Source organism: Ascidiella aspersa, chromosome 2, assembly GCF_963924565.1.
Source record: "Ascidiella aspersa chromosome 2, kaAscAspe10.2, whole genome shotgun sequence".
NCBI lineage: Eukaryota > Metazoa > Chordata > Ascidiacea > Phlebobranchia > Ascidiidae > Ascidiella > Ascidiella aspersa.
This window is the reverse complement of record NC_139448.1, coordinates 38,200,249-38,225,490: the sequence shown is the minus strand read 5'-3', so window position 1 is coordinate 38,225,490 and position 25,242 is coordinate 38,200,249. Positions and strand designations below refer to the sequence as shown.

At 37.1% G+C, this 25,242-nt stretch overlaps 1 protein-coding gene across 1 annotated transcript; it reads left to right on the top strand.

Annotated features, from left to right (window-relative positions):
• Positions 1-1,151: 1,151 nt before the first annotated feature.
• On the top strand, positions 1,152-24,866 carry LOC146165629 (protein mono-ADP-ribosyltransferase PARP15-like). Its single transcript, XM_083380989.1, has 7 exons — positions 1,152-1,158; positions 1,563-1,805; positions 8,298-8,540; positions 9,679-9,806; positions 14,473-14,511; positions 24,161-24,341; positions 24,604-24,866. Exons 1-7 carry the CDS (start codon positions 1,152-1,154, stop codon positions 24,864-24,866), a joined length of 1,104 nt encoding a protein of 367 aa, XP_083237115.1.
• The last annotated feature ends 376 nt before the right edge of the window (positions 24,867-25,242 follow it).

The following is a 25,242-nucleotide window of genomic DNA, read 5'->3' as shown; positions in this document are numbered from 1 at the left end:
GACCGCTTCCACCTGCTGAATTAAAATATATTTGAGATAACAACACTGTAGGGACTTGCAGTGCAATATTTGATATTTTTAAGTATTGTTCAACTATGGTTGTACGAAACTGTCCATGGTTTGTGCAAAACTGACTAATTACGTAAGTATCATCAAGGGCCACCTCAGCAAAGGCAAGAAAACATCACAAACAACTTTGTTTGTTTTGCCATGCGTATAGAAGATGCAGGAATTATTGTTTGGGTTTCACTTGGGCATCGTATACATGTATTCATTAAAAACAGTGGTTCCCAACATTTTTTTTTTGCACTATATTATATTTTCCGATACTAAGTTTTTGGTAGTGGTGCCAATACCGATCCAAAATTATAGAGTTATCACCTACACGGTTACTATTTAAGCTTTTCAGATGCACTTCAGTTTAACCTATAAATGCTGCGTGAATTTTAAATAGTTAGTGTTCAATTAGTGTTGGATTTGCGTGATAAAAATACAAAGCCCAACCCACCCTGGTTTATAAGTGATATATGTTTATTTCACTTTTTAATAATAAAATAAAACCGAAAAAAATATGGTTTAATCGTATTTTATTAAGAGTGGTGATTTCAGTGTTTAACATCTTGATCTAAAGTTCTATTTAATGTTTTTCTTATTTTATTTGCAACTTTTTAAGGTTAATTTTTGCCAAAATTGTTTTTTAGTTACAAACCAATAAATTAGTAAAATATAGAATGGGCGAAATATGTGATGGTGTTATTATTATTTTACCTTTGTTTACAAAATGCAAACAAAAAGAATAAGAATCCCATTCAGGCTGTTACCGCATTTTGTGTCTTTGTAGATTTAGGTTTGTTCTAATAACAAATGTTTACAAAATGCATGCCTAAATTAATAACAATATTATTCGTTTAACTTGGACAAGTCTAATTTCTCACAGATATCTCATTCCTAATAATTACTAAGCATATACAATACATTTTAAGCACGTTATAAAGGAAAGTTGTTTTGACAATCAATGCGATATTAATTCCGTAGATATTTGTGTACAGACTAACCAAGCACGTCAACCTCACATTGACGTCACAGTGGTACAGGGGAGCATTACGTCATCAGCGTGTGACGCAATAGTCAACTCGACTTCCCATTTCGACATGACAGGTGGGTTCAGTAGTGCCGAAGGTATTTTCGCTTGCATACATAAAATCAACTCGTAATGGCAGTTTTTTTGTGACGTCAACCTAATACACATTTTGTGACGGCATTTAAAATTTTGATGTGGTAGTATCGGTACATGTCCGATACTAGACTGGTATCGGTGCCAATCCGCTACCAAATTTATTTCGGCCATGATTTACCATACTATACAGTGATTTCTATTTAAAAAGGTAAAAATAGAAAAATAATGGACTACTAACTAAAGGTCACTAAACTTTTTACCACAACCAACTAGAGGTCACTAAACTTTTTACTGCAAATTTTGGCCTGAGTCGGATTTGGATTTTTTGTAACCGACTCCGCAGTCCTGGTTTGTTGTTTGATATGACATAAAATGTTTTTCTTAGGTCAAGTTGGAAAGCTGCTTGTGGCCCAAGGTGGTCAAAGTATTGCAAATGATTGTGAAAGCAACCCACTGTACAGCTCAAACAATCTTCGCATCACCAAAGCTGGTACTCTACCGTACAACTTCATATTTCATCTAAACGTGCCCAAAGATGTAAATTCACTTGAAAATGCGTTGCTGGAATTGCTTGATGAAGCTGACAAACATGGAGTAAGGTCGCTTGCAATGCCCCCAGTTGGAACAGGTAAACATATAAATGATTGGCCAAAGTTTTTTGTTTCATAAATATGGCACAACGTTTGTATGGAATTGCAAGCGAGACTCTAATGTGACGATATGGCCATGCCCCCCCCCCCAAACTAAAAAATATGTACATTTTTTTTACTTCCCTAGGTAGTATGGCCTGTTTTCGCCAAAATAAGACATATTTTTAAGCTTTGTTGTGGTGTACGAGCTTATGGCGCCATATAATGAATATTAAAAAAAAATGGTAAAATTCGTTTCGCGCACTCGCGCAAAGCGGCGTTTTTCAGATTTGCAGAGACGGCTTAAGTGACCGTACGCTGACCTCGACTATATAATAACTAACTTAAATCCAAGTACAATTAAAAGCTTTTTTGTTGTTAATGCAAATCTGTATCAGAACCAGCCTGCCAATATACTTCGTCCGACCCGCCGCCTCTTTGACATTACACACGAGTCCATTTTAAATACTTTTTGAATTACACACGAGTCCATTTTAAATACTTTTTGAATTACACACGAGTCTGTGAAAAGCTGCCAAGTGCGTCGCGGACAAACGAAAAACGTTTTCAAACATAATCGACAAATATTTTTTAAACATTTTTTTAAATGTAACAAAAACATGAAATTTAAAAGAAATACCGGTATACCAAAAAAATCGCGCTCGCTTCGCTCGCCAGGTCTGCCCCAAATGGTTAACAAACACTAAAATAGATTAACTATAAAATTTATCGCGTTTTCTCAAAGTAGTTTTATTACACTGTTTTAATAGTAGTAGGGGGATGGCGACGTGTGGACTCCAATTTTAAACCAAGTATACGTTTTTTTAGCGAATTTGCGCCAAGACTTTACTGCCTCCTTAAAGTAATTATAAACACGTTTTTAAAGTGCAAAAAAATCCGAGGCCCACCTGATTCACAATTGTTATAAAGTTGTAATAACACAAAATCTCATTTAACATATGTTGTGCGGCCCGCAGAGACCTTTCTGAGTTTGGTTTTAGCCCGCGACTACTACACAAAGGTTGCCGACCCTTGTGTAAGGATTTGAATAACCTATCCAATGTTAGGATTAACTCTGCATAGAGTGTTGCTCATTTCAGCAACCTTATTTGGCAAAAACCAACTACAGTACCTTAAAAATTGAGAGAAGTGTCATGAAAGAACCACAGCTGACCGCAGCAGACAACGCTATGGTTTTATTGCGACGTGGGGCCTCGGCGCTTTTTCGGTGGCATGTGCGGTTGCTCTCGCCTTTTCGGGAAAAAGCAAGATGTGCAGACAATAGGCATGGTGGCGTCTTTCTGCGATATTCTTCATAACGGGTCAAACTAGGAAACCGGCCCACTGTAGAGGCTAACCTTATTACTTTTTCGTGCCTTCAAAAGGTCTGTTTTTCGCGTTATTTTACAGGAGTTAGTTTATTCGGCCAGCCGATGTTATTTTTACCTGAATTATGACGTCGGCTTGAGAACTTGTGGGTCTGTGGGACCAAAAGCTAGCCAGCACACTAGCTAAACGAAGAAATTTCAAAGGCAAAAAAAACATATTTCACCTTATTTTTTTAGAAAAAAAATTTTACCACAACAATAAGAATGATCTATATTTACAAAATAAAAATTAAAACATTAAAAATTAAAAAAAATATTAATATTCAAAATTAATATTCGCAATAATTTTTAATAAAAATTATAGTCCTTACTAGGAAATTTTATAATCCTTACTAGGAATTTTCATATAATCCTTACTAGGAATTTTCATATAATCCTTACTAGGAATTTTCATATAATCCTTACTAGGAATTTTCATATAATCCTTACTAGGAATTTTCATATAATCCTTACTAGGAATTTTCATATAATCCTTACTAGGAATTTTTGATATTCTATTCCGGTACCGCTATTCAATATTACCAATACCCCGTATTTTGTTCATAAAGTATCGCGATACTATCCAATACCAAATGACGTCATTACTATTCTCAATCAAGCAAATTAATCAAATTGAACAAGCAAATTATTTTTCTTTAACTGATTAATATATTAACATATCTCTAAGAAATTTGCATTAAATTGTGGACACCTCTGAAAAGGGCAACTTTTTAGTTTTATGACGCACTTGTAAATTTTAAAAACATGTCAATCTAACTTTGTTACAAAAGGGAACAGTTAAAATGAAAACGCTAAACGCGTTACTGAGGTATAAGTAAGATGAAGTAATACTATCAGCAACAATATTACCTATACGACATAAACTGTTGAAGGTATTTTTATTACTGTTTCTAAAGTTAGGTTAGAATCGATAGATCGTTGTCATAGTTTAACCGTCTGCTAAATATTTTGAACTTTTAGTAACAATTTTTCAACTTTTTACGAGCTTGTAGCAAATCTTTCGCTACAAAAAGAACGTAACACTTTTCTTTCTAAAATTGAAACGTACAAAACGTGTTTGGGTTATTACTTGCCTCAGAGTTATAAAAATGTGAACTTTTCAGAAGTTACTATTTAAGAAGGTTTTATTGAATTGCAAACCCTTATATTAATTTGGTATAAGATCGATAGTACCTATACAAAATAAATTGCTGCACTAATTTGGAATTACTGTTCTAAAAGTTAAAATAGTTCAAACTTTTAGTAACAACTTTGCCTATTTGTTAGAAACTTGTTTGCGCAGCGGTATTCGCCGCGATGTATGTTGTCAGTATGGTGATCTCAGCTGTTATGGCGTCCACGTTTGCAAACGTTCCACCGTTAAGTCGCTATAATCTACTCATCAGCACTGCTGTAAGTAAATTAAAATCTTTTTCAAGCACTACAATTAGGTCTATAGGTTAAACCTCTAATAACTTCGATTAATGCTAGCAATTTGCAGTGTTGGTAATTTCAAAACAAATTAGGTTCCAATAAAATATACCAAGGTCAAGTTCCAGTCAAGTCATAATGAAAGCAAGTCAACTTTAGGTCATGTCATTGACATGAAAGTAAAAAGTTAAACTATCAAAATTGGTAAAATTTTAGAAGTAGCAATTAAACTAAACAATAACACAAACGCAATGTACAACAATCAAATTGTTTAAAATGCGAAACTTAAGATATATTTTAATGAAAAATGCTTTATTTAATCTCTATTTTAAGATAGTTAAAAAAATGACCAAGTCCATGTCAAGTCATTTCACTAAAACTACTTAAGTCAAGTTAATTCATAAAAAAGTGACTTAAGTGCACATAAGTCAAGTTAATGACTTAACAATAGTTTGGAAAAACCACATTACACCAAAATCAGTAGCGTATTACGATGATAATGCAACAGGCAGTGGTGTACTGTTTGTTCTTGCATGCAATACAAATAAGCCTGCGTATACTGTGCTTATAAATGTATCTGAGTGTACCTGACATACAATTATTTATGATATAAATCCACCAGTGTACCGCGAGACTATGCTAATTAACCTTTCCAGGGGTTTATTACTTGCAACTATTTTAAGGTAATTATAAGTACCAGAGGTCCAGAGGCGTATCCGGGGTATTTTGCGCCCGGGGGCAAGCAAAAAATTTGCGCCTCCATGTTTAATCACATTTTCTATTACATTAGCATAATACACCTTACTTTATACGGAAAAACAATTCAAATTTTAATAGAACGTTGTATTTAAAGAAGAAGCAGCCGCATTTTGGCATTTGTAAGCCCCATTCGGCGCTCCTGTACCTTGACGCCCGGGGACATACGTACCTCACTTAAATGTACCTAATTTAAGTCATTGACACTAATATTTAAAACTTTTAATTACACATTTAGAAATATTCAAATCAAAAGTCACATTTCGAACCATTTTTGAACAAACTTAACTACTATGCGATTAGCGCGTTCAAGCTATACAACAATGGGGTTTCCAACCTTTATACCAAACCCCCCCAAAAAAAACTAAAGATAGTTAATCATACGCTTTATCATCGCCAAGGTTCGCAATGTATGTAATAAAGTTGGCTGGTGTTGATAAAAAAATTGAACAAACAAAGTACTAAATAAATATGTTGGAATGGTGTTTAGAATTCCCCAATAGCCACTGATATCAACAAGTGTAACATTTTTATGACTTCATCAGCTTAAGATGTTTTAGGATGGCCCTAAAACCGCAAAGTTAAAAAATAATGTGATTTGTCAACTTTATTTCGCGTTGCTCTGTCAATCTTCACACCCCTAGTGCGGTTCAGCTCGCAGTTGAAGAACCCCTGTTGTAAATTTGTTTTACTCAGGTGATTTCCATTTGTACCTCGCTTCTTTTTGCTTATGATGTGTTTGCAATTGTCACAAAAAAGTACTCTCAACATCACAATACAACAGGTAACTGACAGCAGTGTTGTAAATAAATAAGTTTAAAATTAGTTTCGGTTCAAGTCATTAGTTTGCCAAGTCAAGTTTTAGGCAACTACATTATTAGAGCAAATGGACCACAAGCCAAGATAAAAATTGGTATTCTCGTTTGATTATTTTATTAGCAATAACTTAAGAGGGAAAAAAACAAGAAACAATTATAGCAATGTAATCGGTAACGTGCAAATATTGGAAAACATAGCTCAAACTTATAACAAAATGTTAATCAAAAACTTTTACTTCAAACCATAGTCTTTGACTAACAGACTTTTTAAGTCAAGTCATTTGTCCCGAAAAATTAAGTCAAGTCATTATACCAAAACACTTGAGTCAACGCAAGTAATTTTACTGAATCGAATTAGTCAAGACAAGTCATTTTTCTCAAATGACTTAGTCAATACAAGTGTTAAAAACAGTGACTTAAGTCAATTCGCCAAGTCATTGACTTAAGTTGCTACCAAACCAACTAACGTATAAAAGTTTACAACAAAAGGTCGGGCTTATATTTCAAATTATTAATTTTCTGTATTTTAAGACAGCCTAACCCGTTTCGGTAAACTAAGGAACCACAGACCTACCTTAAAACTGTTATTTTAAAGTAGTGGTCCCCACGGGGTTAAAAAAAGGTTGTAGGGGCTTGTGCGAAAGTTGGAAAATTAACAGAGATTTTTTAATATAAGACAACACTTCTCTGAAGGAACTTTTAAGTACGTAAATTTGATTTTGTATTGTCATTACAGTAAGGCATTTAAAGTTACATTGTGACCTTATAACATAATTTGCTAAATTATTGGGTATTATCAGGCTTTAAAACAGTATGGGTCTGTAAGCTTATATAAAAAATCCGAATATAAAAAATGTTGGGAACCACTGCTTTTAATGAATACATCTATACGGTGCCCAAGTGAAACCCGAACAATAATTCCTGCATCTTCTATACGCATGGCAAAACAAACAAAGTTGTTTGTGATGTTTTCTTGGCTTTACTGAGGTGGCCCGTTGAAGTTTCTTGGGAAATTTATTGTTCAGCCCAAATAAACCTGGGTTTAAGGATAGTTTCATACAACCATAGTTGAACAATATTTCACCAAATATTGTACTGCAAGTCTCTACTGTGTTGTTATCTCAACCTTATTTTAATTTAGTAGATGGAAGAGGGCAGAATAATCCAAATTTCAGCACCAATTCAAACCAACCTACATCCAATACAGGCCCATCTAATAGTGTAAGTAAAACAACTCTACATCAAGTTTAAGAAATTTAACTTCGTAGGCTGTAATAGAACATATATATATTCCATAACTTTATTTTCAAAATGACTTGATCGATTAGTGTATCAAAATTTAAATCGCATTTTCATATGAACACTCATACAACGATCAAATGTGTTTTATTCAAATAAGAAAATGTTTACAGAATACATGACCAAATTAATAGCATTATTATTCTTTCAACTTGGACAAGTCTAGTTTCTCACAGATATTTCATTCCTAATAATTACTAAGCATTTATGAGCACGTTTTACAGGAAAGTTGCTTTGACAATCAATGCGATAATAATTCCATACATTCACTGCACTATATTATAAAAGTTGGTGTGGAAAATAATTTTCATGTTGTCTCGCATGTTTCTTGTTTTATAGTTTGTTTTACATTATAGCTTGGCAGTGTTGTTGGCATGAAGGCGCTGTGTAATGTTTCACCTTTTCTTGGTGTGAACAACCTAACGCTGTGTGAACTTAGACTCCCTACAAATTGCATTTTCTACAAAATATATCTAGTTAAATATAATTTTCTATTCAACTTTGCAATATGGCTATTATCATCAGTAACATTTATCCAAATTTTAAAACAAGATTAGGGTAATGTGTTTCCAAAGTGTTTTGTGCAAACTTTTTCTTTGATTGCAGGTGCCGCCGGCGATATGAAATAATATGGAGCCAATGGGGGGACTAGTATAAAAAGGGTTGGGAAACCATGGGCTATACAGTCGAACTCGGGACTTCGGGAGTTAACGAGATCGCACATTTGACCTGGGTCGGGCTCGGGTTACTTTAAACCGACTCCGTAGTCCTGGTTTATGTTTGATATGACAATTACGAACACTGATTTAAATGTTCTCAGGTGAAATTGGAAAGCTGCTTGTTGCCCAAGGTGGTAAAAGTATTGCAAATGATTGCGCCAACAACCCACTGTACAGATCAAACAATCTTCGTCTTACCAATGCTGGTACTTTGCCGTGCAACTTCATATTTCATCTCAACGTGCCTAAAACAGTTAATCGACTTGAACAGGCGTTGTTGGAGATGTTTGATGAAGCCAACAAACGTGGAGTTAGGTCCATTGCAATGCCTCCAGTTGGAACAGGTAAACATATAAACGATTGGCCAGGATTTTTTGTTTTACAAATATGGCACCCCGTTTGTATGGAATTGTAAGAGAGAAAAGGGTTTCGTGTTGTATGTCTTTAATTTTACCAAATAAGACAAAGCCAACTTTTATAGCCGAAGGCCAGTGGTCGGCAAACGTTTTTTGTCGCAGCCCAAAGCACTCTTTTCACACCTATTGAAGGTCCCCACTAGCTAAAACCACTACGAAAACAGTGGCGGATTCTAGGTATTTGTTTTTTAGGTGAAACATTGCACGGCGCCATAATGACAAAAAAAAAATGCTAGGCTATAATGTAAAACATATAATAAAACGAAAAATTTTGGTTCGCAAAAAATATGGTTCGACAGGCTCTCAGGACCACATTTGGCACGTGGGTCTGAACCACGCCGAGACAATGTAAAAATTATTAGCCACACGAACTTTTAAAACAAAGTGCAATCACTTGGCCCACAACTACAAGATAACACTAAGTTATTCACTAGTGACTCGCGGCCTACTAAAAATGCCCACATTTGGGCCGCGGCCCACAGTTTGCCGACCACTGCTGTAGGCTATCAAAATCATCTGAGGAAAATTAAAATATACCGAAGCAAGTTATGGTTAACTGAACAGTGGTTAAAACAGGCAGGATTGAATTACAAGTACAAGACGTGTCTGGATGCATTAGAACGGCTATAGACAGATTTGAGAAAACCCTACCTCAGAATCTGCGAAAGATTGCCATTTATGTGTTTGATCCTACGATGATGGCCACATTAAAAAAGAAGATTTTGAGACCATCAAACGGTAATATTTATATCGTTGATGTATAGCTGGGTATTGCTTAAACCACGGTCTTTTGAAAGTTCCTATTTTTTTATCAACCTTAACCAGAAAAAACAGAAGATTTATCTCGCATTTTCTATAGGTTTTACCAAAATGTTATATGTAAGGTGACGCCATGTGGCAACTTTTTAATTTCTATACGTCCCCACAAACAAAGTGGATCCTATACCCTGTCTGTAAATGCCACTCGTTGTTGAATCTAATTATTACCAAATTATTTGTAACTAATACCAAAGGGTATTTAACGTAATCTTTCCCCAACATTATTTACTTTTCTGACGTGTTTCAGTTCTACCAACCAACTGGTCTGCTATGGGAGGACAACTTTGTAAAAGAGTTGCTCTTTCACCAAATTCACAGGAATACAAACGTGTTCTGGCACTCTTCAAGTTAACTCTACGAAGAAATGTTTCTAAGGTACAGATATTATTCTAAACCAGTCATTTTGAAAAGGCCAGGGTAAATCAATTGTACAATTAGTCTGGTTTCAGTCAAGTCATATGTTAGCTCCAAGCTAATTTCTGGTCATCTCAATTAAACGTTAAACTATTATGTGTTTAAAGATACAAGCGTCTACCCAGCTTACCTTGTGATTTACAATTGATTCCGGCAATATCTACCCATTTTTCACCGCAACAATGTACCTTTCTAGTTTAGACAGCTTTATGCGTTCCACATATAGTTTACATTTCTCCGTTTTGTTTCGAGCTATTTCCTCGTTTTTATTTTAAACCATGCTCTAGTTTCCTTATGGAAATTTTTTAGATGCTAGGTGCCGTTTTAATTACCCTATTGAGAAAACGCTTTTCATAATTTATTTATCATCGTATAAAACACAAACAATATGACGGTTTTGTGTACAACATTTTAATTAAATTTTATGCAAGTTTGACCAAAGGACCAAGTGATTTTATTAAAAAGGCCTAACTGACAAAAATATGATTAGTGATATGGTTAACATAGAGTGCAAAAACCAATACTTAAATAGCAATATTAATTTTAAAAATTATATAAATAGTACAGCGCGTACACCGGCTGCCTGTTTTGTTCAATTAATTGCGGGCTAGGAAGGGTTGCAATAAAAATTAGGTCTAGTATTTTCTTGTAGTCGGCAAAAATCAGTTTGGAACCCATTGCCTCTTTAATGCCATATTGTTAACTAATAATAAATTAGTAATACTAGTGTTCGCTTGAAACGTAAACCAAAATTGCAGCGATGTAAATTGTGCTTGAAATTAGCTTAATTTCTGTTGTTTTCTGGTGATACTAGAAGCAAGACTAGCCCAATCTACCACAACAGTTGTATCAGCAGTTCTATGTAAGTTGTTGTAACTTTAAACTTTGCCTGGTAAGCCGGGATTTAACCGTCGGGGAATCCCCTTCAGGCGCTTGTGCACAACACGTTTTTTTTCGAATGAGCCAGCAGCTATGGCAGTGGTTCTCTAACTGTTTTGCTGTGACGCCTTTAGAAAAGGATTATTGGAGTTGCGATTTAAAAAAATAAAATTCAACAGACGAAAATTAATCGCTGTGTTTTTTGTCAACAAAGATTTTAAATAAACATTTTTCGGTGGATAATAATAGCATATTTGCAAACATTTTGTTGTCGCAATTGACTTACAAAGCGGGATTATTGTGCAAAATTCAAATGACGCAGCAATGCGTCGCTAAACACAGTTTAAAAACCTCTGGGTTATTTCACCATATTCGTTATTAGGGTGGATCCAGGGGGAAATGTGGCCATGGACTCATCCTGTTCTTTTGGTTTACGTAAAACGTAGGAAATTTATGTATTTCTCGTGGGACAATCTTTTGTGCGATTGCTTGACAATAGTGCAACATAAAAAAACCCGGTTTGTTTCGCGCGTAAGTTTAGAACTTTCAAAAGGTTCCGCTAGTGTCAGGCGCTGGGTTGAGCTTTTCGCGTTTGTCAGACGCTAGCTTGAGCTTTTCACCTGTGTCAGACGCTGGCTTGAGCTTTTCACCTGTGTCAGACGCTGGGTTGAGTGACAATGGCAAGCGCGATTAGGTTCCTTTTTGCGTTTCGTCCAATTGTCACTGAAGCAATGTTTTAGTTTAGTTAGTGTTAATTGTGTTTTCTTGATTAACCTGAGTAGTTGTGCGGTGTTCCGGGGGCCTAAACGTTTGGCCACAACAACTTTAGAGCATTGTAGGAACGGATAGGGTCGTTACTTAGCAGTAGATGCAATAAAAAGCTTAAGCGGGGAGGTTTGCGGCAGTAAAAATACAAAAAGGTTGTAAATCAGCATTGTAGCAATTATCCTATTGTAGCAATTAACAAAACGGAGTAGGCTATAGCGAAAATAATATTTATCGTGGTAAAACTTGAAACGAAATAAGTTTAACGTTACCAGATGTGATGTAGGCTACTTTTCCATCAGGCTCCTAGGTAATGATTTACACTTTTAAGTTTATCATGAAAATTAAATGGAAGCACATTTGGCTAGTAACTATTCACGGATAAAACTGATACTTTATACAGCTATTTCATAAACACAGTCACTTTCTATGTCAGGCCTGCACAACCTTTTATTCCTTGCAGTTACAATGTTTTGGCGAACTACATTATCTGTTACTGCAGATTAAAGTCATATAAATCAACATAACTAAATGCTGATAGCTGATATTAATACTTATTCAGGTTTTAAACGACTGTTTGGAGTAATATTTTTGAATTTATATAAGTTTGTGTATGAAAGGGAAATGCCTCGAAATCCAATATATTTTGATGTTAAATGGTTTGGTGATATTAGGCTACCGCTATAAATACTACAAATTTGATAGCATGTGTGTTTTATAAAGGTTAATAAATCCACTTTTAGCAAAATTAGCTGACGTGTATAAAGTCATTGAACGCATGAAAGAAGTTTTACGACAAATTAAAGCCAAATACGCTGAAATATCCAAAATAAGAACTTAATCGCCTGAACAAGACATAAACCTGTCAGAACAAGTCCTACATTTATCGAAATAACGCCTAAAAGGCCAAAATACCATCTAACTGTATAGAGAGGGTATGGGACGATCGGGGGCCATGGGTCTGGTATCGGACGGTTTTCTGTCTGCGTTTGGGCGCCCTAGTTTGACCGGCATCGTTAGGGCCGCGCTGTTTTGGCATCGAATTTTTGGCCCTGTTTATGGTTATTGGTGGGTAATGGTTGGGGTGAAATATTGGGTTAGGGTTAAAATTATTTGGGGAGTTGATGATGTAGTTAGGGGTGGAGTTTTAGGTTAGGCAAAAATGTTGTGTAGGGCTAATTGTGGCCATTTAGGCACTATTTAGGACTTTTGGGACTTATTCCGATTTAGACGGTAGCCTACTAATACCACTAGGTACCATGAGGTATTAGTGCCATTTTGGTCTTATTCCGAACTGTGTTTTCACACGTTGATGTTGTTCTTATTTCGATCTTTAGGCTGGAGTTCATATTAAAATCAGGGAGTCGCACTGCAACCGAACCGGAAAAACCTGAACTGTTTTTCGTAATATTTTAAGGATCCGTTCCGAAACTGAACCAAATAAATTGAAAGAACCTAAAGCTGAACCGAACCTGTAAACAAAGCAGTTCACTCCAGCATGACGTCGCTACTTATATTTTACAAAGTCAAGTTACGCCATTTTCAAAATTTTATGAAAAAAACATGAATGTTAATTTAATCAAACGTTGATTTTTGATTTTTTAGATATTTTAATATGAGTTGCTGTTTTTTCGAAATTCGCGTAACGTAGATTAAATGACTTGATATTCAAAGATTATTCTTTACATTTAGTGACCCACATTCACATTTAGTGACCCACAACTAAATATTGTATCCGAAACCCGAACTGAACCTGAACCGGAAAAGTCAAACGGTTTGACTCCCTGAATAAAAATAACCCACCAAATATGCTTGCATGAATGCTGTAATTTATTTATCTTGTCTGTAGGATGCCGTAGGGAAAAGGCAGGGAAATTTATAACTGTGTAAAATTTGTCTTGTTTGGTAAACGCCTGGGGGATATATTTTCGATATTTTTGACGTACTGTGCTTCGTGTGTACAACAGTTAAAGTTGTCATTCGTGTTAAATATGCAGAGTCGATGTGTATTGTTTTAGTTTCTTTAATACTGATATAACAGTGAACCACTTGAAATGCTAGAAGATATAAGGAAATCTATTTGTGTTTATATCTTTTGTGGGGTAAGCATTCTTCTTACGTTTTGTAGACCTATAAGACAACCTTTATTATTTTTAAAAAGTTACAAAAATACAAGAAAAAAACAACCAACTTATTTTTACCAGCCTAAACTAAAAAAAAAATACTTAATCGTTACAAAAAAACGTTTTCTTAAATCGACTAGCAACGCATGGTTCTGTAAATTTAGTCTGAAAACAAGTTTTTGCTTTTATAAGGTTAATATAATTGTTGTTTATTGTTAAGGTTTTAAGCCTAGCTGCATTTATCGTGAGTCTTTGGAGCAATTTTTTGGAGTTGGAAGGTACGGGGTCTATATGGGCGGTTGTCGTCACATCAGTGTTCTACTTCGTTGTTTTCTTCTTCTATTTGTGCATTGCCATTTGTTGTGCTTGCTCGTGCTGTGAAAGCGAATGTTGTTGGAAGTTCGTAAGTAGCTTGAGACCTAAGTATAATGTCATTTAGTATAAAGGGTTATCCCTATATTAATGCTGTATAAGATCGATGGTACCGATGCGAGATAAATTGCTGCGCAAATTAGTAATAATTGTATTTAAACATAGGATACAGTCAACTGGTCGTAGCTATAGTTAAATTGTCTGCAAAACAAATATTTTAGCTTTTAGTAACAATTTTGCAATTTTGTTAGGAAATTTGTTTTGCAGCGCTATGCGCCGTAAACTATTTCGTCAATATGGTGATTTCAGCTATTGTGGCGAGCAAGTTTGCAAACGTTCAACCGTTGAGTAGTTATCATCAACTCATCAGCTGTGCTGTAAGTAAACTAAACTAATTTCCAAGAAGCACAATTAGTTTTTCAGGTTAAACGTCGTTTTCAGTATTATAAACAAGTCATTTGAAATGAAATTCACTCCTAGTAAAATAGAGCAAGTCAAGTCCCGGTCCAAGTCAAGACCTTATGAGAGCAAGTTCACTTCAAGTTATTTCATTGACATTAAAGTAACATGTTAAGCTAATAAAATTGGCAAACTTGCGGAATAGAAGTAAAAGTTCAACTAAAAAGTAACACAAACGCAATATTCAACAATTAAATTATTTAACGTACAGAACTAGAATTAGATTTTAATGAAAAATATTTATGTAATCCCAAGATAGTTGACAAAATGACGTTAATTAAGTCAAAGTCAAGTCATTTTGTCTAACAGTCTTAAGTCAAGTATAGCCATTATAAAAAGTCACTTAAGCGCAATTAAGTTCGGTCAATGACTAAAGTACAACACTGGCAATTTGTTAAATCTATGCCACACAGTTTAACGTAAGAAATCTAAACAAATAGAGTAGTACGGTAATAATGCAGCAGGTAGTTGCGCGTTGTCTTGGTCTTGCACGCAATACAAATAAGCTTGGGTATACAGTCCTTACAAATTTATCTGACTGTCTATAATTTTGTAACATAAATTTTGTCGTGTATTTCTACATTTTAAATACCTGGCATGGAATTATGTATGATTCATCCAGCAGTGTGCTGCGAGACCATGTAAATTTTCCGCGGTGCTCGTCCGATAATATCGGATCGGAGCCGATACCCGATACCAAGTGGTAGTATCGGTACTCGTCCGATAATATCGGATCGGAGCCGATACCCGATACCAAGTGGTAGTATCGGCACTCGTCCGATAATATCGGATCGGAGCCGATACCCGATGCCAAGTGGAAGTATCGGTACTCGTCCGATAATATCGGATCGGAGCCGATACCCGATGCCAAGTGGTAGTATCGGTACTCGTCCGATAATATCGGATCGGAGCCGATACCCGATGCCAAGTGGAAGTATCGGTACTCGTCCGATAATATCGGATCGGAGCCGATACCCGATGCCAAGTGGAAGTATCGGTACTCGTCCAAAAATATCGGATCGGAGCCGATACCCGATGCTAAGTGATAGTATCGGTACCCGTCCGATAATATCGGATCGGAGCCGATACCCGATGCTAAGTGATAGTATCGGTACTCGTCCGATAATATCGGATCGGAGCCGATACCCGATGCTAAGTGATAGTATCGGTACCCGTCCGATAATATCGGATCGGAGCCGATACCCGATGCTAAGTGATAGTATCGGTACTCGTCCGATAATATCGGATCGGAGCCGATACCCGATGCTAAGTGATAGTATCGGTACCCGTCCGATAATATCGGATCGGAGCCGATACCCGATGCTAAGTGATAGTATCGGTACCCGTCCGATAATATCGGATCGGAGCCGATACCCGATGCCAAATGGAAGTATCGGTACTCGTCCGATAATATCGGATCGGAGCCGATACCCGATGCTAAGTGATAGTATCGGTACCCGTCCGATAATATCGGATCGGAGCCGATACCCGATGCCAAGTGGTAGTATCGGTACTCGTCCGATAATATCGGATCGGAGCCGATACCCGATGCTAAGTGATAGTATCGGTACCCGTCCGATAATATCGGATCGGAGCCGATACCCGATGCCAAGTGATAGTATCGGTACCCGTCCGATAATATCGGATCGGAGCCGATTCCCGATGCCAAGTGGAAGTATCGGTACTCGTCCGATAATATCGGATCGCAGCCGATTCCCGATGCCAAGTGGAAGTATCGGTACTCGTCCGATAATATCGGATCGGAGCCGATACCCGATGCCAAGTGGTAGTATCGGTACTCGTCCAAAAATATCGGATCGGAGCCGATACCCGATGCTAAGTGGTAGTATCGGTACTCGTCCAAAAATATCGGATCGGAGCCGATACCCGATGCTAAGTGATAGTATCGGTACCCGTCCGATAATATCGGATCGGAGCCGATACCCGATGCTAAGTGATAGTATCGGTACCCGTCCGATAATATCGGATCGGAGCCGATACCCGATGCTAAGTGATAGTATCGGTACCCGTCCGATAATATCGGATCGGAGCCGATACCCGATGCTAAGTGATAGTATCGGTACCCGTCCGATAATATCGGATCGGAGCCGATACCCGATGCCAAGTGGAAGTATCGGTACTCGTCCGATAATATCGGATCGGAGCCGATACCCGATACCAAGTGGTAGTATCGGTACCCGTCCGATAATATCGGATCGGAGCCGATACCCGATGCTAAGTGATAGTATCGGTACTCGTCCGATAATATCGGATCGGAGCCGATACCCGATGCTAAGTGGTAGTATCGGTACTCGTCCGATAATATCGGATCGGAGCCGATACCCGATACCAAGTGGTAGTATCGGTACCCGTCCGATAATATCGGATCGGAGCCGATACCCGATGCTAAGTGATAGTATCGGTACCCGTCCGATAATATCGGATCGGAGCCGATACCCGATGCTAAGTGGTAGTATCGGTACTCGTCCGATAATATCGGATCGGAGCCGATACCCGATACCAAGTGGTAGTATCGGTACCCGTCCGATAATATCGGATCGGAGCCGATACCCGATGCTAAGTGATAGTATCGGTACCCGTCCGATAATATCGGATCGGAGCCGATACCCGATGCCAAGTGGAAGTATCGGTACTCGTCCGATAATATCGGATCGGAGCCGATACCCGATGCTAAGTGATAGTATCGGTACCCGTCCGATAATATCGGATCGGAGCCGATACCCGATGCCAAGTGGTAGTATCGGTACTCGTCCGATAATATCGGATCGGAGCCGATACCCGATGCTAAGTGATAGTATCGGTACCCGTCCGATAATATCGGATCGGAGCCGATACCCGATGCTAAGTGATAGTATCGGTACCCGTCCGATAATATCGGATCGGAGCCGATACCCGATGCCAAGTGGAAGTATCGGTACTCGTCCGATAATATCGGATCGGAGCCGATACCCGATGCTAAGTGATAGTATCGGTACCCGTCCGATAATATCGGATCGGAGCCGATACCCGATGCCAAGTGGTAGTATCGGTACTCGTCCGATAATATCGGATCGGAGCCGATACCCGATGCTAAGTGATAGTATCGGTACTCGTCCGATAATATCGGATCGGAGCCGATACCCGATGCTAAGTGATAGTATCGGTACCCGTCCGATAATATCGGATCGGAGCCGATACCCGATGCTAAGTGGAAGTATCGGTACCCGTCCGATAATATCGGATCGGAGCCGATTCCCGATGCCAAGTGGAAGTATCGGTACTCGTCCGATAATATCGGATCGGAGCCGATACCCGATGCTAAGTGATAGTATCGGTACCCGTCCGATAATATCGGATCGGAGCCGATACCCGATGCTAAGTGATAGTATCGGTACCCGTCCGATAATATCGGATCGGAGCCGATACCCGATGCCAAGTGGTAGTATCGGTTCTCGTCCGATAATATCGGATCGCAGCCGATACCCGATACCAAGTGGTAGTATCGGTACCCGTCCGATAATATCGGATCGGAGCCGATACCCGATGCCAAGTGGAAGTATCGGTACTCGTCCGATAATATCGGATCGGAGCCGATACCCGATGCCAAGTGGTAGTATCGGTACTCGTCCGATAATATCGGATCGGAGCCGATACCCGATGCCAAGTGGTAGTATCGGTACTCGTCCGATAATATCGGATCGGAGCCGATACCCGATGCCAAGTGGTAGTATCGGTACTCGTCCGATAATATCGGATCGGAGCCGATACCCGATGCTAAGTGATAGTATCGGTACCCGTCCGATAATATCGGATCGCAGCCGATACCCGATACCAAGTGGTAGTATCGGTACCCGTCCGATAATATCGGATCGGAGCCGATACCCGATGCCAAGTGGAAGTATCGGTACTCGTCCGATAATATCGGATCGGAGCCGATACCCGATGCCAAGTGGTAGTATCGGTACTCGTCCGATAATATCGGATCGGAGCCGATACCCGATGCCAAGTGGTAGTATCGGTACTCGTCCGATAATATCGGATCGCAGCCGATACCCGATACCAAGTGGTAGTATCGCTACTCGTCCGATAATATCGGATCGGAGTCGATACCCGATACCAAGTGGTAGTATCGGTACTCGTCCGATAATATCGGATCGGAGCCGATACCCGATGCCAAGTGGTAGTATCGGTACTCGTCCGATAATATCGGATCGCAGCCGATACCCGATACCAAGTGGTAGTATCGCTACTCGTCCGATAATATCGGATCGGAGCCGATACCCGATGCCAAGTGGTAGTATCGGTACTCGTCCGATAATATCGGATCGGAGCCGATACCCGATGCCAAGTGGAAGTATCGGTACTCGTCCGATAATATCGAATCGCTATCCCTTAATCCGAATGTAACTTTACTTAACATTTAAAACTTTAAAATATATATTTAAAACAGGTTCCTCTGGCAATATATATTACTTTCCAGAGGAACCTGTTTTAAATATACTATGCCTGGTAGCAACAGCATATTTATTTAAAATATATGTCGAAATATTTTTAAACAAACCTAACTACTATGTGATTAGCGCGTTCGAACTATACAACAATGGTTTGCAGCCTTTACACCAAACCAAAAAAGGGTATTTTAACTGGTTGGTGTTGGGAAAGAAAATTAAACAAACAAAGTACAAAATAAATTCGCATAATTCCCCAATAGCCACTGATATCAAAAGGCGTAACATTTTCATGACTTTATTAGCTTAAGATGTTTTATAATGGCCCTAAACCGCAAAGTTAAAAGATAATGCGAAGCGTCAACTATATTTCGCGTTGCTGTGTAAATCTTTACATCCTTACGGCGGTTCACCCCGCAATTTTAGGACCTATGTTGTAAATTAGTTATTCCCTATTTTTCTCAGGTGATTTCCATTTGTATCACGATCTTTCTTGCCATTTACGTGTTTGCAATTGCCAAGGAAAAGGGCTATCAATGTCCACGACCACGTATACCAGGTAACTGGCAGCAGTGTTGTAAATTAGTAAGTTTAAAATTAGTTTTAGTTCAAGTCATTCGTTTCCCAAGTCAAGTTTAAGGCAACTACATTATTAGAGCAATTGATTTACAAGCCATATCACTAATATAAATATATACCAATAAAAAATGGTAATATTGTTTGATTTTTTTATGCGAAATAACTTCAGTAAAAAACAAAACAAAAGCAATTATAGCAATGCAACCGGTAACGTGCAAATATTGGGATAAATATTTCAAACTTATAACAAAATATTGAATAAAAAAAAAAAAATTCAAACCCTAGTCTGTGACTAAAATATTTAAGTTGAGGCAAGTCATTTTACTGAATCGAATTAGTCAAGTCAAGTCATTTTTCTAAAATGACTTAGTGAAGACAAGTCTTGAAAACAGTGAGTTAAGTCAAGTCGCCAAGTCAATGACTTAAGTTATTACCAAACCAACTAACATATAAAAGTTACAAAAAGGTTGGGTTTGTATTTCAAACTATTAATTTTCTGCTTTTTAAGACATTCCAACCCGTTTCGTTTAACTTCGAACCTACCTTAAAACTGTTATTTTAAAGTAATGGTCCCCACGGGGTTCAAAAAAGGTTGTAGGGGTTTCTGCGAGTGCTGGAAAATTAACAGAGCCTTTTAATAAGATAACACTTCTCTGAAGCAACTTTACCTACGTAATTTTTAGTTTTTATTGTCATTTGACTACAATGATGCATTTAAAGTTACATTGTAACTATAACATTGTTATTTGTTAAATTATTGGTTATTATTAGTCCTGAAAACAATAGGGGCCTGTTAGCCTGACAATGTTTTAAAAGCGTGGTCTGTGATTGTAAAAAGGTTCTGAACCATTGTTTTAACTGAATACATTTATATGGTGTAAAATAAACCCAAACGATAATTCCTGCATCGTCCATGTCCTGAGCAAAATCGGGAAGGTTTATGTGAACACAATATTGTAAGGAATGTCCCGCCATCTCCATGGCAAAATTAACAAATTTGTTTGAGATGTTTTCTTTTGTGCTAAAATGACCCGTAGGAGTTTGTTAGGGAAGTTGTTGTTCAGTATAATAAACCTGCGTGTTAAACAGTTTCATACAACAATAGTCGAACTTAAAATATTGTTCTGCAAACACAGTAGGGACTTGCAGTACAATATTTAAATTTCAACCATAGTTGAACAATACTTTACCAAATAGTCTATTTAAAAATAGTGTACCACGAGTCTTACTGTCTTGTTATCTCAACCTGATTTTCTCCAACAGGTGGCGTTCGAGTTTTTCCAAACTTCCGCAGCAAGGCAAACCTATCTTATCGTGTAAGTTAAAACTCATCAAGTGTAAGCAATTAATCTCGTAGTCTATTATAACATATATAGTTAAGTGGGTTTAAATAGAGCAGATCCATAACTTTATTTTTAAAATGACTTGATCGGTCGGTGCATAAAAACTTTAATCGCATTTTCAGATGAAAACTCATTCAACGATTAAATATGATTTTGCTTGCTTAGTTATAATATTTATATTACAAGTAGCCAGGGCTGCGGACTCATACACGCAGCAAGTTTCAAAACCAGTAAGGCCTCAAATTGTAATTAGTAAAGGTAAAATAGCATAGGGTGCAACATTTTCCAACCACGCATTGTTGGTGGTTGAGGTGTATGACAGTCCTATAGGTAGATCGATATATATCCACCCTTGGTTAAGTAAAGGGGTGTAATACAGGGCTTTAAAGTGGGATCCGTACCCACGACTCGACTTTGTGGGAGTCGGACTCGGTTTGCTTTAAACTGACTTCACAGCCGTTCAAGTAACACTACACTTTTATAAGGGATATTGTTTATTTATTTGCTTCATCCATACTTCTGTATGGGCTTTGATATTCATTCTACTTCTAACTACAACCTCCAACCATTGTCTTAAGATTTATTTGAAACGTTCAAAATGCTTCTGTAATGGCTTTGAAATTCTTACTATACGTCTAACTACAACTTTCAACCATCATGCTCCAAAATCGTGTAATACAATCATACTTTCTGATTTTCTGATGTCTGCCTTAGCACTATATATACACTAACCATCAGTGACTTCTCTCTAAGTTGAAAATGAATAAAGAGTTATTCGAAACGTCCAAAATGATACCTACTTCTGTATGGGCTTTGATATTCTTATTACAATCATACAAATGCATATTTATCAGTTTGTTAGCTATACTAATGATATACACAACCCTGCTGAGAAGTTTGACATGTCTATTCAAAACTCGTTGTCGCCAAACCCCGTCATTACAACGTCACAAACGTAAAAATTAAGCAAAAGTGCGTCAACACAAATAAATTGGAAATTTAGTGTGGGAATTGTATCAAAGTCAATTGTCCGACTCTCTATGACACATAGCTTTTCGGGAAGGAATTTTTTGGCAAAAGTATTATCGATAAAGCCAGGTTGCGCTCGCCGTATTGTCCAATTTTTAAATACGTAAAGGGTTTGCACTAAATTAGAAAAATTCGTTTATAAAGATTACATTTTTAATGTTTTTTAAAAATACATTAGAAAGGTTCCATCTTGTCTTGCCGTTAAATGTTTCAAAACGTTTTTTGTCCGAAGCATTATAGAAGGTATACATCATAGAATTCTCAAATTTTCAGACATGACGTAAAGTGGTATGTAGGTGTGCACAAGAGGTTTAAGAGTCTTCACCCCTAGGGGCTTTTGGCTGGGGGACAAAAACCTAAAATATTGTGACGTCATCGTTTAAGCTTTCTGTAGCTATCGACTCCCATCTAGCGGTAGAAAAACTTTATTACAGAATGTGGTTATAGTGGCTTGCTTTGTTCAGTTCGTGGAGCGACGAAGCGACTGGACGCCTGATGCGCTTTATTGTCCCGCGGTGAACTTTCATTGTGCGATGTGGCTCGTCTGAGTAATTCATAAGCAAAAGTGTACTATACCATAGGCATTAGGCTTAAGAGATGATTATATTAGCTTTTTAAACATGTTAGCTATCCAAAATTTAATAATATGGCCGTATACATTATCTACAAAAGTTTATTTATCAAATACATGTTTCAAACATCACCAAAATATCTCGCTGAATTTAAATTTATTGTCGGAGCAAAATAATGAAGAGACAAGGCCGTGCACTAAAGTTTCACCCAACGTAGAACGCTAGGAGCATTGCTAGAAGCTAACGAAAAGTTTTTAGGAGAAAAGTGACTATTTGCCACTCTGGGAATGGGATGTTTGTTTTCAGGCAGCAAAAATGAAATTACTTATAAGGTAAATATTTTGATAAAATGAATATTTTTGACGCAAAATAGTTCTAAAATTAATTTTGCATATAGTCTTTGCCAAACTTATCTAAATGAAAATAAATCTCTTGGCAAACTACTCCTTTCGTATCTGAGCCATAAGTTAAGTGGGGAAGTTTTCGGCCCATTACTGTTTTTGCTTGCAGAAACAAGTTAAGGACACACCAAAGAGATTTGTTAAAGTCTCTTTGGGACACAGTATGGAGCATGCAGCGTATATACCTACTAACACTTTAAACAAAACGAATATGTACTAAAGTAAAATAAACACTAAGCCCTTAAAATATGTCCTCCTATAAAATATACAATAACCGTATTCCCGTCTAGTTTATTATTATTTTCGTATTTGTGCAAATTACGGCCATATTGTAAAAAAAATGATATTGTTCCGCACTTGGCAAGGTTTTGTACGATATTTGTTGTTTGACCAAGTGTAGTATATTAAGAATTTCCATTTCAAGCACTTGCGATGATCTCTGTATCCATAGCCTGTAAATTTTAATCAAATGCATCTCTATGTAGTTACCTTAAGCTGTTTTCACAATCAATGCGATGATAATTCCATCTTCATTTCTGTACAGAACGACCAAGCACATCCAACTCACATTAGAATCACAGTTGGGAGTATTACGTCATCAGCGGGTGCGTAGAACATGTCAGGTGCCTCAATGTCTTTGAGTGCCTGGTTCATAAAGGAGATGTGAACATATTACAAAGCATAATTCCTTTTTATATATGAATATCCGTGTTCGACAAGTTGGTAAGAGTAGCAATACTTAGGGATGACATACAACTATACTTTATTTAATAAATTTTTTTTAAATATACATAAGAAACTACTTTAATAGTCTCGTATGGTTGCTTTCATGTCTATATTTGTACAACACTTCATGATATCCGATAATAACGGATAAGAGCCGATACCTGATTCAGGTTGAAACATGTTTTACGAGAGAGTAAGTGTCGTAGTCATACTTTCAATTAACATTCCGCTCAGTAAACCAAGTTTAAAATTGGCGACAACACTAAGCCCACGGATTTAGCTATACACTTATATTTCATTTCACTGTACCTTGACGAACATTTCTAATAGCTTAGTTCTTTTGCCTCAACCAATTCTTTTTATTTATTTTATCCTCACCCATTGACCTAAATATTAGTTTTGAAATGTTATTTTAGGTCTTCCACCCGCCAGGGAAAGCATGGAAGGACAACTTTGGAAACGAGTAAAGCTTCTAAAAACCTCTCAGGAATACCAACATGTTCTGGCACTCTTCAATAACACTCTTCGAAAAAATGTTTTAAAGGTTTGTTTAAAGATATTAATGTTTACTCCACTCCTATATTATTGCTATTTTAACCTCCTTAAAAATGATTGTCAGATTGAACGCATCCAGAACCCAAAACTCTACGAAAAATTTGAAGAACAAAAGAAGATGGTTACTGATGCTTTGGCTGGACGTAGACCAAATATAACAAGAGAATTATTCCATGGAACTGATGCTGATAATTGTGACAGCATTTGTAGCCAAGGCTTCAAAAAAGGTTTTTCCGGCATTCATGGTAGGTGAAATAAAAAGTTAACATCTGAAAAACTACTTACTAAAAAAAGTTAAGTGTTTTAATGTGAATTCTAGCTGCTAGGCAACAGTATTTAATACGCTAAAATTTGTTAAATATTTACAGTATTCTTAAAAGAATATTTCAATCCCACTTATAACAAAACATATTACAGTAGCTCTACGTATAAAATGCTCGATGGAGTCTTTTATATCCATCTCTTCAGGTACTGTGTATGAAGGGTGTGTATGATTTATTGTTTAAGGTACTGTGTATGGAAAAGGTGTGTACTTTGCTACAACTGCAAATTATTCCGACGCTTATGCATCAGGAAATCCCAAGCATATGTTTCTCGCCAAAGTTATAACTGGAGAATATTGTCAGGGCAAACCTTCTTTGGATGTTGCCCCCATGCAACCAAATAGGTCCCCTTTTGACAGTGTTGTAGACAACATTACAAACCCATCTATATTTGTTGTGTTTAAAGATACAAGGGTTTACCCAGCTTACCTTGTAACTTACAATTAATTCTGGCTATATATACAACAATGTGTCCTCTTTTTTTTCCTTCTTGCCCCTCCAGCACGTCATTTAATTACTCACAAAGTCTATAAAAGTTTCCAGACGCGAAAACTTAACGACGCGAAATAAATAAAATCAGATACTTTTTTATTCAAACATAGCAAAAATTAAAAAGTAAATTTTTACTCATTATTATTTACACAAACCTAGATTAAAAATAATTTAGTACTAGTACGTAGCCTAAATAAAACTATTGTGAGCATATTTATCGCACTTTTAGCTTAAATAAAACTTTTTTTGTAGTTTAAGTTACACGTAGCTTCAATAAAACTAATTTAGTCATTTTTGTATTCGTACGTACGTAGTGTAAATAAAAATCATT

What these genes read in the sequence shown, in the direction of transcription:
- LOC146165629 (XM_083380989.1), top strand. An exon ending in AATGCCTCCAGTTGGAACAG is followed by an intron (nt 8,541 to 9,678) that starts GTAAACATATAA and finishes GACGTGTTTCAG; the next exon opens with TTCTACCAACCAACTGGTCT. An exon ending in AGGTTTTTCCGGCATTCATG is followed by an intron (nt 24,342 to 24,603) that starts GTAGGTGAAATA and finishes TTATTGTTTAAG; the next exon opens with GTACTGTGTATGGAAAAGGT.